The sequence below is a fragment of the Rattus rattus genome, chromosome 15, assembly GCF_011064425.1.
Source record: "Rattus rattus isolate New Zealand chromosome 15, Rrattus_CSIRO_v1, whole genome shotgun sequence".
Classification (NCBI taxonomy): domain Eukaryota; kingdom Metazoa; phylum Chordata; class Mammalia; order Rodentia; family Muridae; genus Rattus; species Rattus rattus.
Genome location: NC_046168.1, coordinates 74455758 through 74470483, shown reverse-complemented (window position 1 = coordinate 74470483; position 14726 = coordinate 74455758). Strand labels below are relative to the sequence as shown.

The following is a 14726-nucleotide window of genomic DNA, read 5'->3' as shown; positions in this document are numbered from 1 at the left end:
TGCAGTGACCCTGGATGTCGAACTGCAGTTTAAGCTCTCAGTGTGTGTTGTGGGCAGAGGGAGTTCTTTCAAGCCTGACGTGCGCTCAGCCCTGTCCTTCATCCTCAGCACCACTAAAAGTGTGAATTACGTGAGGGGACTGGTTATATTTGCACAGTGAGAGCGATGGCTATTATTAACACAGTAGGTGTGCACAGTGCCGCTTGGTTCCTCTGACCCATGTCACTTTATGCTGCTGGTGGCAGCAGAGCTGAGTCTTAGAGGGCTGGCCATACTCTTATCTTAGACATAAGCCATCATTTCGAACAGTGAGTACGATGCGGTGTCAGTGTGACAAGTAACGCAGATTCCTTTTTCCACAGGCACAAAGCCTGACTCCCCAGGACTACAACCTGAGGTGGTCAGGCCTTCTGGTAACTGTGGGTGAAGTCCTGGAAAAGAGCTTGCTAAACGTCAGCCGGACTGATTGGCACCTGGCTTTCACTGGCATGTCTCGCCGCCAGATGATCTACAGTGCAGCCAAGGCTGTGGCGGGCATGTATAAGCAGCGCCTGCCACCCAGGCCCCTGTGAGACCAGCTGCTGGGACACGGAGACCTGCCATTGTCACCCTGGGCTCCGTGTCAGAGGAAACTGAATAGCTTCCGTGAATCCAACAGTTTTTACATTTGTCCTGTAGGCTGCAGTCCTTAAAAAAAAATTTTTTTTTAAATAAAGGTACAATGTCATTCCAGTAAAACAAAAGAAATAGATCCTCTTTTTACTGTCATAATTTTATATATCCTGGTTCTCAAAAAACATACACAATTATATTTACAGCACAATTCAGTATACCAAATTTGTAAAGTGGAGATGTAAGTTCACGTATTTGATGATTTGTTCTTGACTCTTCTGGTTTCTTAATATGTGATGGGGTCTGTGTGTGTTCAGTGTCCCGTGAAGGCTGTCTCCTGTCACCTGTGTCTGCACACACCTCAGCCATGCTCAGCAGCGGACTTCACATGCTTCCTGAGGTGGGGGTGCGGCTTGACGTGTTTTACAGAATTTGGGCCAAATTAACAGAATGGGTATTTTTTTGTCATCATATACCTGTATAGTTTGGAAGTTATACTTGTTTCTCTTTTGTTTTAAAGTTTGCTATTTTACAGATTTATATTATGAGCATCAGAAAATAATGTTTTATTTTTTCATTACTATCTAAAAACTAAAGGGCAGATCAAGTATACCTTAGCAATGTATTCGTGTTTTAAATTTTTTATTTTGTTTATTTTGTATGTTGGTATTTGCTTGCCTGTGCGGCTGTGTACCACGTGTGTGCAGTGCCCAAGGAGGCCAGGAGCTCTTGCCCAAGGAGAGCTCTGCACTGGGGTCACAGAGGGCTGTGAGCTGCCCTGCGGGTGCTGGGAGGAGCTTGACTGCTCTAGAGCTGTCCGCGTTCTCACCCACTGACCGTCTCTCCAGCACTCTCTCCCCCATGTTACTTACATATAATGGCCTTAGCACTTCCACAGGTCAGCCCTCACAACAGCTGTTCTGCATCCATTCGCCCTCCAAACTGGAAGAGGGACCCCCTCTTTGGGGATGGTATGCATTTTCTTCAATTAAAGTTACTTCTTTTTGATTATTTGAGAATCTCATCAATGTTTTCTGATAAGTTTGCCTCCCACCCTCCCTTAACTCTTTCTTTCCCACCGTGTGCTCCCGTTCCTGTCTTACTTTATTTTCCCCACCCCACCAAGTCCGATTTGTATTGTCCAGATAAGTGTGAGGCTGCACCCACTTGACCAGCAGTAGACGCCACCCTCAGAGAACCTTGACTGTCCCTTCCTCAGAAGCCACAAACTGCCAGTAACTCCCCAACTGTGTGCTTTGGGGGCTCAGAGGATGTGTGCCCATCCGTGCTGGGATGTTGTCTGGCTGGGATGTGTAGATTCAAGGTTATTTCTTAGTCTGCCTTATGCAGTCTGACGTTCCTAACTGTGCCCCTCTGCCTTTATTTCTTAGAGATGTTTTCAATGGGAAGATTTTATATTCAATGTTGTTTATTTAATCCATTGCAGTTGGTGAATGCCTTTTCCTCCCAGACACCCTGTATTATACCATTTGGGGATTAAGTCAAAGTTAAGTACATTTTTTTCTTACTTGAGCTCTATATATGCAATTCAGATATCTTCCTGATGACAGTTTTATATGTAAATGTAATTTAACTTCCTTTCCGTGTTGACGAAGTTCTGTAGGTGTTAGGGTTAGAAGTCTCAGCACTCACTTCTCTCACTGGACGTGCAGTGTGCCTGCCATGGCGCACGGCTTCTCAGTAATGATGCCATCTCTGCTACTTTTACAGAAGGAGAAGTTTACTTTTGAGGTGGGTATGTGTTGATATCTAAACACTGCGTGTGTTGCTTGTGTAGATAGGCAGGACACTCTGCTGTGCGTGGCTCCTGTGGTGCCCCTAGCCCAGGGAAACGTAGCCTCAGTACTTCCGCTGGCTTCTTCATGCCTAAGAAGCAGGGGCCTTCCTTGTTTGCTGGGCTCTGGCTTTAAAAGTTGTCCTTTGGGTCTGGAGATGTAGCTCTGTGACAGAACACCAGCTAATGTCAGGTCCTGCGGTCAGTCTCTGATACACACAAGTGCACACTCACATGATGGGGGGATGAAAGGCTGTCCTTGTGTAACAGTATTCGATGGGGCGTTGCCTGGATGACGATGTGTATGTACTCTGAAGGCAGATCCCGAAGGCACCCTGTTCTCCCTTCCTTGTGTAACTGAGTCTGCACTAGCTTAGCCACTGTTTTAGAGGCCATCCTAGTGGGCGAACAGGAGGCATCGCACTGGGTGCCTCCAGTCCTCAAGTAACAGCGGCCGACTTATGCGATGGCTTGTTTGAAGTCAAATATTACCAGTCGCCGAGTCTGCCTTCTGTGAGAAGGGGAGAAGGAAGAGTGAAGTGTGGATGGAAGAGAACTATTTGGGAACTAGTCTGCTCTCTCGTGGTCTCTCTGAGACAGGTTCCTCTAGCCTAGGGTTGGCAGTTGTCAGGGCAGGGCTGACTGCACAGGTTTTTCTTCTGTCATCCTCGGGTTCTGCTAAATCAGAAGAGCAAGTGCTGATTGTCTCTCCTGTAGCTCACCCAGGAGTCGGTGGTGGCGCCCAGGCCTGGCCAGCCAGCCCAACAGCCTCGTTCCCTCCCCAGCCCTTCTGTCCTGTGTACTTTTCTCTTTCTACGTGTCTTTGTGTAGCGTCCACACTGACGGTTTTAGACTTTGTGGGTGGCTGTTGCCTTTTTCAAGCCTTTCAGGAAAAATCATGTGACCGTTTGTCACCATTGCCATGGTTGGTTGTAGTGTTTTTTGTGACATTTTTGTTTCTCGTTTTGAACTCCAGATTACTGGGTTTTTGTTTTAATTTATTTTTGTCAGAGGAAAAATAATTTAACATCCATCTCACAGGCTTGCTCGACTGTTCAGTTCCAAGGTCCTGCTTTCTTGCCTCTGCTCTGTCTGGCTTTCTTCATGATAGTGCTGGACGTGGAGCTGAGAGTCTCGTTTACTCTGGGCAAGCCCTCTACCTGAAGCCAGAGCCCAGCACTCCGTACCACCTCAGACTTCTGAAGCTGGCAAAGTTTTAGAAGCTGGGAGTTTTCCGATTCTCTCCTTATTAAGTTTCTCCTCAGTCTTTAGATAGAGGTAAGTGTGGGCTAGTAAGAAAAGAAACGAAAACACGTAATGTACACCTATTCTGAATTATGCAAATTAGCTCTTACTCAGGGTCAACTAAATTACTTCAACTCGCCCTTTAGTTTACTCTTAATTTGCAAAAAGAGAAAAAAGAAGGAAAACTAAATAGGACTGTGATTTGGGGAGCCAAATTGATAATCTGATGTAAAAGTTGCTGTGTTAAACATAAATTATTAAGTGTAGACTTTTTTCCTAGGATATTGTATTCATTTTGTGATATCGCCTAGAATGATGTATTAGATAAAAATCAATTTTGTAAGTATGTAAATATGTCATAAATAAATACTTTGACTTATTTCTCAGAGGTGTGCAGTGATTTAAATGCTAATTTGCATATCAGAAAACCACATACTCTTTTTGGAGTCTAAATTGGTTACCAAGTGCCTCAAAGTATCAGACTTCAAGCACCTTTTTTTTTCCTGGAGAATTGTAACATCTGGATGCACCAGGTTCCAACATGGTGGGTACAGAGCAAAGAGGACCCATGAGATACAGGTAATGGGGGAAGTCAGGGGCTCCTGAGGGAAACTCTGATACCTGGCGTGGCTTCTGCTTTCCCTTCAGATCTGCCCCTCTCTTCTCCTATTTTAGGGTTGTGTTAGGGTCAGCAATATGAATTGGGGGGAAAAGTACAAAGGTTTTGAATTTCACCTGGCACTACAAGTATTTATCCTTAACCAAAGCCAGCATCCATTACCAGGATTCACACCATTCATGAAGGTCATTGCCAGCATCCATTACCAGGATTCACACCATTCATGAAGGTCACTGCCAGCATCCATTACTGGGGTGGTTCACACCATTCATGAAGGTCACTGTCAGCATCCATTACTGAGGTGGTTCACACCATTCATGAAGGTCACTGCCAGCATCCATTACTGGGGTGGTTCACACCATTCATGAAGGTCACTGCCAGCATCCATTACTGGGGTGGTTCACACCATTCATGAAGGTCACTGCCAGCATCCATTACTGGGGTGGTTCACACCATTCATGAAGGTCACTGCCAGCATCCATTACTGGGGTGGTTCACACCATTCATGAAGGTCACTGCCAGCATCCATTACTGGGGTGGTTCACACCATTTATGAAGGTCACTACCAGCATCCATTACTGGGGTGGTTCACACCATTCATGAAGGTCACTGCCAGCATCCATTACTGGGGTGGTTCACACCATTTATGAAGGTCACTGCCAGCATCCATTACTGGGGTGGTTCACACCATTCATGAAGGTCACTGACAGAGTATCAGCTCTGAAAATCTAATGCTTTGCCTGTCTAGCCCAGGCCTCTTACAGATGGGCAAGCATGAATCTCAGGAGTGTTTTTTTTTTCTTTTCTCTTTTGTGCTGGGATGTCGTAGTTGAGATCTGTGACACTGTTTAAATTGGCTCTAAGTGACACTTAAGGTTGCCTGGTGCATTTTCATGGTTTGGTTTTCTTATTTAACTGTGAAAAGTAATCATCTTTGGATGTGCCAAAGATTTATTTTCCATTTACCGACCCAAGAACATCTCAGGCATCTGAGCTGTGGTGGCTGTGAGTGGCTGTGAATATCCTCAGGTGATGTGTGGACGGTTTTTAAGTCTTGTTATGGTAACAGAGTTTTATAAAACCTTTTCAACATCCTACTGTTAAAGTGTTCTCTGGACTGTACTTGCAGAAGCAAATTTATGTTTTGAGTTGACCGGGTGGGGATAGGAAAGCTGGGTCAGAGGCTAGCAAGGAATCTTGCCAGAAGACGAGAGACATATGATTCCCTTTTTTTTTTTTTTTTGTCATTTTCATTTGTTTTTTTTTTGCCAAGAGTTAAACTTGCTAATAGGCAATAACACCAGCTTAGGGTCCAAGAAAAGTAATATTAAATTCATTTCACCTTCATCTCAGAGGTGAGTAGTGGGGAAAATGTGACAACAGAAATGAAAGTGGCAGACAAACATCAGGGAAGTCAACGCTGTAGATGCAGGGAATGGTGAGTGAGGTTTCTAGTGAGCTCGTTTTAGGAATTCAGTGTTCCTGTGAAATCGGAAACATTAAAACTGCTAGAAGGAAACATAGTAGTACCCTGCAGGGTTCAGCTCTAGGGCTTTCTGATTAGGACTCATTTGCCTGGGAATGAGGCTGACAGTTGACAATGGGACCTCATAAAAGTAGAAAGCAGCACAGTTAAAGAACCAATCAGGGAACGAGGAGGAAGTTACAGAGGGGAGGGTCTTAGCTGTCTGTTCTCCTTCCAGGTAAGGGGACAGACCTCTGCAGCAAGCAGCATTCCGGGTAAGCATCAGAAGGGAACTTGAACACCATCATGCTACTGTGACCTCTGATTTGCCTACCCCATTTTCACTTAAAGTGACTGAAATGGACATTAGCCTTTTTCTCACAATATGACTTGCCAAGTAAACTCATTTTCCACAATATCCTGGATATTTCCTTAAGAGTTGTGGACACCTAATAACTTATAAACACATGCGGGATGGAACAATTCAAACAACAGCAGGGCTTTGCTTCACTGTGTTTCTAATTTTATACTTATGTTTAGGGCAACCTAAATAAGATCACCCCAGAGATCTCACTTTTGTTTGAAAGGCTGTTGGAAGATTCACTGCTTGTGGGAAACTGCGCACAACATTTGGATAACTTGTTCTGCAGTCTGAGAAACCATAAAATAGGCTTATATTGAGGCATCACATTTGAGTTTAAAACTGGATGTTCTCCAGTGACATCAAGAAGTAAACTTTTTATATAACTTTAATTTTTAGTGATGATGAGTTTTTTCATACAGTATATTCTGATCACAGTTTCCCTTCTCCTAACTCCTCCTAGATCTTCCCCACCTTCCCACTCACCCAGATCCATCTCTCTCTCTCTTCCCCACCCCAAAAAAACTAAAACAACAACAACAACAAAAAAAAAACCCATAGGGCAAAACAAACAAAAATAGAGCCAAAGCAAAAGCACAAGAAACACACACACACACACACACACACACACAGACACATAGATACACACAGACACACATACACACATATACACACACACACACACATATACATACACACAGACGCACACAGACACACCTACACACACACACAGACACATATACACACACACAGACACACATATACACACACACATAGACACACAGACACAAACACACACACATACACACACACAGACACACACATATACATACACACACATATACACACACATACACACACATATACATATACACACACATAACACACACTTACATACACATACACACACAGACACACACATATACACAAACACACAGACACACATATACACAAACACACAGACACACACATATACACAAACACACATATACACACATATACACACACATACACATATACACACATACACATATACACACATATACATATACACACATAATACACATACATACATACTACACACAGACACACACACACAGACACACAGACACAGACACACACACACACACAGACACACACACACACACACACACACACACACACATGCAAAGACCTGTAAGTTAAAAAATACACCCAGATAAAAACCTTCCAAGAATACCATTGAGTTTGTTTTGTGTTGGCCATCTTCTGCTGGTTAGGGCCTACCCTTGTGTATGGCTTGTATCACCAGTGAAATCATATCGGAGAAAACTAATTTTTCCATTGTGAATAATTATCAGTTGGAGATAGCTTCTGGGTCAGTAGAACTTCTTGAAATATGTACATCTATGAAAGAAATCTAAATGGAATCACCAAATAACAGGAGAGAGCAAGCCCCAACTAGACATCTCTCAGCACCAAAAGTAACATCCACTGTCAGGAAACTGAGTTGTTGGCAAAAGAGGTCCCATGAAAACCATGCAACACAGGCTCTTGGCAAAGATACTGGTTTCTCTTTACAAACTGACGGTAAGCCTCTATTCCCGAAGACAACACCTACGGAACTCATTGAATACAGAGACGTCGATCTGGTGCCTACTTGGAGCCTCCACTCCTACTGAGTAGTATTCAAGGTACTGGAAGGTACTCTGCAGGCTACCAAAGGAAGGGCAAGTACCAACCCAGCTGTGACCCCTTCAGTCTACGATGGGGACCTGCCTTTGTGATGTGCTGGCACAACATTGGCACAAATGTATGAGTAACCAACCAATATCTGAATGCATTTAAGGCCCACTCCATGAGATGGAACTACGCCAGACACTGCTCAGGTTGTAAAAAACCCAATACTAGACAGGCCACGGGCATGGAGAAACCCAACTACCACTGTTCTGCTAGTGGGATGTGGTAGGAAATGACTCCCGAGGACATTCTACCACACTCACAGACCAGTGTCTCGCTCAGCCACCATCAGAGAAGCTTCATGCATCCGATGGGAACAATTACAGAGACCCCCAGCTGGACACTTTGCAGAAAGTGGGAGATCTTGGACAGCTCAGTCATAAAGAGGGGGTCTCTGTCAAACCCCTCTCCTAAGAGTTCAAGACCTGTGCACAAGGAGGCAAAAAGATTGTGAGAGCCAGTGGAGGTGGCGATAGAATTGTCAAGGAAACAGGCCTGACCAGACACATCAGGGATGGTGTGCGAGCACGCATAAGCGTGCACGCATAGAGACTGGCAGCACAGGGTTGGGGATTTAGATCAGTGGTAGAGCGCTTGCCTAGCAACCGCAAGGCCCTGGGTTGGTCCCCAGCTCCAAAAAAAAAAAAAAAAAAAAAAAAAAAAAAAAAAAGAGAGAGAGACTGGCAGCACGCACACGAGCTGCACTGGTCCAGGCCAGATGGGGTCCCAGGGCTGAGAGGGGAAGTGACCCAAGGCCCCATCCCTGTTCATGAAGGGAATTTCCACTTTTGTTTATGAACTACCGACTCTGTACCTTTTAAAACATCCTTTTCTTATCCTCCCTCCTTCATACATTAAATCTCAACCACAGTTTCCTCTCCCGCCAGACCCTTCCTCCACCTTCCCTCTTCCCCAGGTCCACTTCTCCATTTCCCTTCAGAAAAGAGCAGACCTCCGGGAGATATCAACCGAGCATACCATAACAAGTTACAATAAGATTAAGCACAAACCCTCATATCAAGGCTGGGTCAGGCAAACCATTAGGAGGAAAAGGGTCCTAAAACCATGCAGAAGAGTCAGAGACAAGCCCACTCCCACTGTTAGGAGTCCCACAAGAGCCCCAAACTATGTAATCAAAATATATGCAGCGCCGTACAGGCTCTGTGTTACTCCAGTCTCCATGAGTCCCTATGAGCCCTACTAGGCTGATTCTGTGGGATGTCTTTCCCCAGTGCCCTTGATTCCTCTGGCTCCTACAATTCTTCCCCCACTTCCCAGGGATTCCCCCAAGCCCTGCCTAATGTTTGGCTGAAGATCTCTGCATCTGCTCCCAACACTTGCTAGTTGAAGTCTCTCTGATGATGATTGGGCTAGGCACTCATCTGTGAGTGTGGCAAAATATCATTAGGAATCATTTCATTGACTTTTCTTTTTGATTTTAAACCAGTGTTAAGTTCTATCTCGGTCTCTGGGCTATCCATTCTCTGGTTCCTGGCCATCCAGGTAGTGTCAGGCATGGGCTCTATATCATGTCATGGGCCTCAAGTTGGACGAGTCATTGGTGGGCCACACCCACACGTTCTGAGCCACCATTGCCCCAGCACATCTTGCAGGCAGGACAAGTTGTAGGTTGAAGATTTGGGGGCTACGTTGGTGCTCCAGTCCCACCACTGCCTGGTTACAGAAGAAGGCTGGTTCAGGCTCTGTGTACCCCATTACTAAGAATCTTCACTAGGGTCACCCTTTTAGACTCCCAGTGTTTCCACTGTACTAGATTTCTACATCACTCAGAAATGTTCCCCCAGTTCCAGTCCTCATTCCCAGTGCTCCACTCCCGTCCCTCCTGCCCATCCCCACTGGCCCCTACTATCTGCCCTTCCCAGGGAGATCCTTGTACCCCCTGGCTTGAGCACCCCTTATTATTTAAGCTCTTGGGCCTGTGGACTGTAGCATGATTATCCTTTACTTAACAGCTAATATCCATGTAAAAGTAAGTGTGTATTATGCCTCTCTTTCTGGGTCTGGGTTTTAAATATTGTTATATACATTTAGGAAAGAGAAGGTTGTTCATTCATGCTTTCCCCCAGAGCAAAACCTCTAAGTTTATTTTCCCTTTGTATAACCAGCCTCCTTGAGCTGCATCCCAACACCCGAAGCCAAACACAGAAGCCGGAAATTCTTCTAAGCTTTCCCTCTTCCATGGTTTCTTTAATACAAAGAACAATGGCACAGAAAATGTTGAAGCATTTTCCCTAATAAGCACAGCTAATTGGATTTTTAATTCTTAAGTATTTTGTGTAGCATAAAACCTGAAATAGCTTTACAGTCGGAGCACTAATTAGAAAGCTTATCACTGAAAGAACAGAGCGGGGTTAGATTTCGTACCACCTTCTTATATCTTTGTAATAGTTTATTAGCAGGCCAGGTCACTTCCCCTGTTCCTTTGCTTATATTGAATGCTTTAAAGGGTAGAAGCAAGTATTCTCATCAGCTGGGACTTGGCAATAGGCTGTACCTTTTTGGATCCTCTGTGCCTTGTGGCATCCTTAAGACAGTGAATTACCCTCCAGGCACTGCTCTACGATGTTATGGAAAAGAGGACAGTGTGTGTGTGTGTGTGTGTGTGTGTGTGTGTGTGTGTCTGCCTGTCTCTCTGTCTCTGTGTGTATCTGTCTGCCTCCCTGTGTGTGTGTGCGTGTGTGTGTGTCTGCCTGTCTGTCTGTCTCTGTGTGTGTCTGTCTGCCTCCCTGTGTGTGTGTGTGTGCGTGTGTGTGTGTCTGCCTGTCTGTCTGTCTCTGCGTGTGTCTGTCTGCCTCCCTGTGTGTGTGTCTGTGTGTGTGTATGTGTGTGTGTTATTGTTGTTGTTGTTGAAGCCTTTCTTTCTCACAACATCCCGCTTTTGGTAGGCAAGATGTGTGTTGCCAGCAGGAGTTTTGGAAACAGGATGAGCAAGTGGCAGTTTGTTTATTTTGCTTACAAACTCTTGTTTTTTTTCCCAGCTGACTTGGCTCTGGTGCATATAGGAGTCAAGAGGGGAAACAATGAAATGGCTTATTTAGCAAAGCTTCTCAGTAGAAACTGAGGCACGGTAGACACGTTTTTGTGAAGTAACTTGAAGCCATGGAATAAGGATCCCATAGTTTAAATTGTTTGAGTTTATGTCAAACACAAATGAAAATGTACAAATGCACAAGTGTACGAGGACAATGAAGCAGAGTAGATCTGTTTACTGTGAGCTTGGCGCTGGGCTTCCTCACCCTCAGTTTTACACACCGTGAATCTCCTTTGAGTGTAGGTATGCATGTGCAGTATCAGATGCATGGACAGCTAGGTAGATACAGGTATACAGTGCTTAGCTAGAACTGCATTTGGTGGTATGATACACTGTTGAGGCCTGCTGTTCCATTGCACTTTGCAGATATGCAAATTTTACATACAGTGTCTAATTTGGTTTCACCTTATATGAGTGCTAAGTATTACCTCATTTTGTAAGCCCACACCCAAGGCCGAGTTTCTGTGCGGCCTAATGTCACACAGCTAGGAAGAGGTGGAAGGAAGATTCAAACCGTGTCCTGTTAGACACTGAATCGCATGCGCTTTCCATGTGCCTTGAACATGCGCTTTGACTGATAAATGCAAATAAAATAAATGTTCAAGGTTAGACACATATATCCCAACTGACATACATATGCATCTCGATACAGGACTGTGTGCACGTACAAGGGCTGCATGCCAGGAACTCCGGGATGTATGCAAAAATAAGGCAGGTATTTGTACTGGAGCGGACTGAGTGGAGACAAAGCTGTTGATGGGGCTCCTGTCAGTGGTGCTGTTATGGTGCTCTGGAGGATCATGGGATACCCACGAGGCTGGGATGCTTCTTGGAGATGACATTGTATGTGATACAGGAGCGCCAGCGATCTCCATATAGAGACTGAACTATATGTTAGTGTGGGATAGCATGGGTGGAGTGCTGAGGAAGGGGAGGGGAAACTGAAGGAAACCCGCTGCATCTTGTCTCTCATAAGGGCCAGGAAAGAGAACAGCTTGTTTTATGCTGTGAACACTTGCTAGGAGCCGTGTAACAGGAATGTCAGGCAAGAGAGGATCTGGTTTGTGAGAGGAAAAGCGAATCTTCTCTGTGGGAAATGACTAAGATACATTGGAGCAATGGTGTCTAGACAGACACATGGAAGACAGCTTGGTGGTAATGCCACAGGGGGAGAAGGAACAGGGAGGACAGCATGACCTCTGCCCGAGGAGGGTGGCGATGGTCATCAACCCATGTGCAGCCCCAGGCTGAGGAAGGAATGCTGAGGTGCTTCCGCGGTGTTCCCTGTGGAGAATACTTCTGTGCTGATACTCTTTGTTCTTGTCTGACCTGAAAAGACCTGGGCTTACGAAGGGTACATATTTTGTTCTGGCTGCCATTGTGGGATGTTGGAGAACTCTGGTATTCAAGAGCTGAGATTGGGGGTGATTGGGGGAGCATATTTGAGTTGCCTCAGGCAGCCTGGAAACTCTCAGCTCTACCACAGGGGGTTCAGAGACACCATCAAGACACCACCTTTTAAAGAAAAGTGAAACTTCAAAAACATAGGGACCCCTAACCTGTAAACTCCAGGATGCAAGGTGACATCCAGGACATCCAGCCATTTGAATTAGAAAGGGGTTCCAATACCTGACTCCCTGCCCTGCCTACCACTTGGAATCTCTCCTCAGGCTGGTAGAGATTCAAGTTTAATGAAGATTGCCACTGAAGAACCTGCATGCTGTCACTAGAGGGCGCCAGATGCACATGAAATATCTAGGCATCCTCGCCTGCACCGTCTTCAAATTTCAAATGGAGATAACTATTTAAAGAAGGCGACTCTCCCACTTCTGTCTCTATTCACTTCACTTCTGCTACTGAGGGGAAAGAGCACTCCAGCTGTCTTCAGAATCTAGTAATATGGAGACTTGAAGGTCCTGTGATTTTCATCAGATCGCAAGAATATATATTAATTAGCTGCCGTTTCCCTCTTAACCATGTACCCAAGTATCAACAGACCCAAGAAAGCCTGAGTTAGCGATTCAAGAGCACCGTTCTCATGTTCATCAATACTCAGGTCCTAGTTTAATCCGTAAAATAAGTAAATGAATGAAAACAACTAGAATCCCTTTTCGTAGCTAGTAGAGTCTACATAGACAGACACTCAGGGTTACCATTGTCATCTCCAGAACATTATGGGTTGGAATGTGACGTCGTAGGCCTCACATTATGCAGACTTTCAATACCATACCCTGATGGGCACATGGGAATTGTAGTCAAGCCATTGGGTTCAGGGAGAGATAGGGGCTCTCCGTTACTCAGTTGTCCATTTCCTGGCCCCATGGCTTACTACTAGTGTGACCTGGAGATTTTCCAAAAACTCTCTGTGCCCCAGCTACCTCATCATAAGTACAGGATGCAGCGGCCAAGAGCTCCAGGGCCAGGAGTTGTGCTTCTCATCAGCCAGCAGATGAGGGCTGGTAGACCTGAGAGACAGGGACAATAGGCTGAGGTCTGATTTGGGACCACTCAGCAGAAACTCCTCTCTCTCTGCAGGCACCATTAGGTGCCCTCAGTAGGAAACCATAGGTTATACCTGTATAATGGACAACTGAGGTCTGGGAAATGGGTCCAACAAGAGATGTCTCCCATGGCTCAAAACCTTATGTCACAGTTTTGTTTTCTACCACTATGACAAACACCGTGACCGAAACCAACTTGGGAGGAAGGGATTTGTTTTATTTATAGGTTACTCTCTGTCATTGAGGAAAGCCAAGGCAGAAACTTGAAGCAAAAGTTCACAGAGGAACATTGCTTACTGGCTGTCTCTCAGGCTCATGTTCCTATACAGTCCAAGCCTGGCCATGAGGGGAGAGTGCCACTCACAGTGGGCTGGTCCCTCTTACATCAGTTAGCAATCAAGAACATGTCCCACAGACATGTCCACAGGCCAGTCTGATGGAGGCAATTCTTCAGTCGAGGTTCCTCCTTCCCAGGTGCCAAATTGTCAACAAGATGATCATTATGTCCTCTAAATAAATCTGACCTGTTTGCATCGGAGTAGCAGTCTCACTCTACAGATGTTTAAATGGAAGGAACTATGCCATCTGAGCCATGAGAGGGCACATCCTTACCTAGTTCCTCGGCTATAGTTGCCAGGGAACTATCCAGAAGGGAGAGGCTTGGGGTGCCCTCTTTCACAATCAGCATATTGCAAACCCAGGATCTGAAGCTTCAGGAGTCTTGACTTCTGGTCAAAAGAACAGTGTCTGAGCCATGTCTTTGGCCTAGGGTAGACAGGACATATTAAACTGCACCCACAAAGAGCATAGGATTACGATTCAGCAGGAAATTTCTGGCTGATAAAGCCTTTTATGCCCCTCACATAAGAGTTCATTCAAACGAGCCTGTCTACTACCTAGACAGGAAAACACTCCTCAGGAAAGCTGTCTGTTCCTGGACTTTAAGAGACAGTAAGAAACCTACCAAGGCGTGTGAGTTGGCACAATGGTCCCTTTGGCCATTGTCCATTCTTACCTCTTGAGACAGTGCCCTGCACAATGCTTCCTCTAGCCATCGCATCTAGTCTTGTCAAGAGTAGTTTCCTTTGCCATTGCCACAATTACCTCTCCACAGTGCCCTTTACTCTGTGATATACCCTGTCTATCTTGTATATTATTCTGCTTGGAATCTGTTTGAATTCTCTCTATGAAGTTTAAAAGGACCAGGGGTCTGAGGGGATCAGAGGCGATCTAGGTAATAGCACTCTAGTGCAAGTCTAGAGCCAAGAAGATCTGAGCTGCCCAGAGGGAGGGTGGTAAGGAAGTGACCGAGGAAGCCTTAGTTAGGGAAGGCTGGCATTCAGAATGTCCTTTGGAA

At 45.3% G+C, this 14726-nt stretch overlaps 1 protein-coding gene across 1 annotated transcript in view; it reads left to right on the top strand.

Moving 5' to 3' along the window:
* Positions 1 to 1623, top strand: part of Prrc1 (proline rich coiled-coil 1) — a 28494-nt gene extending 26871 nt beyond the window's left edge. The window contains exon 9 of the mRNA XM_032885710.1: positions 363 to 1623. Within this exon, the coding sequence (XP_032741601.1) occupies positions 363 to 572 (210 nt within the window). The 3' untranslated portion in view covers positions 573 to 1623. The remainder of the gene's footprint in view (positions 1 to 362) is intronic.
* Positions 1624 to 14726: the final 13103 nt, after the last annotated feature.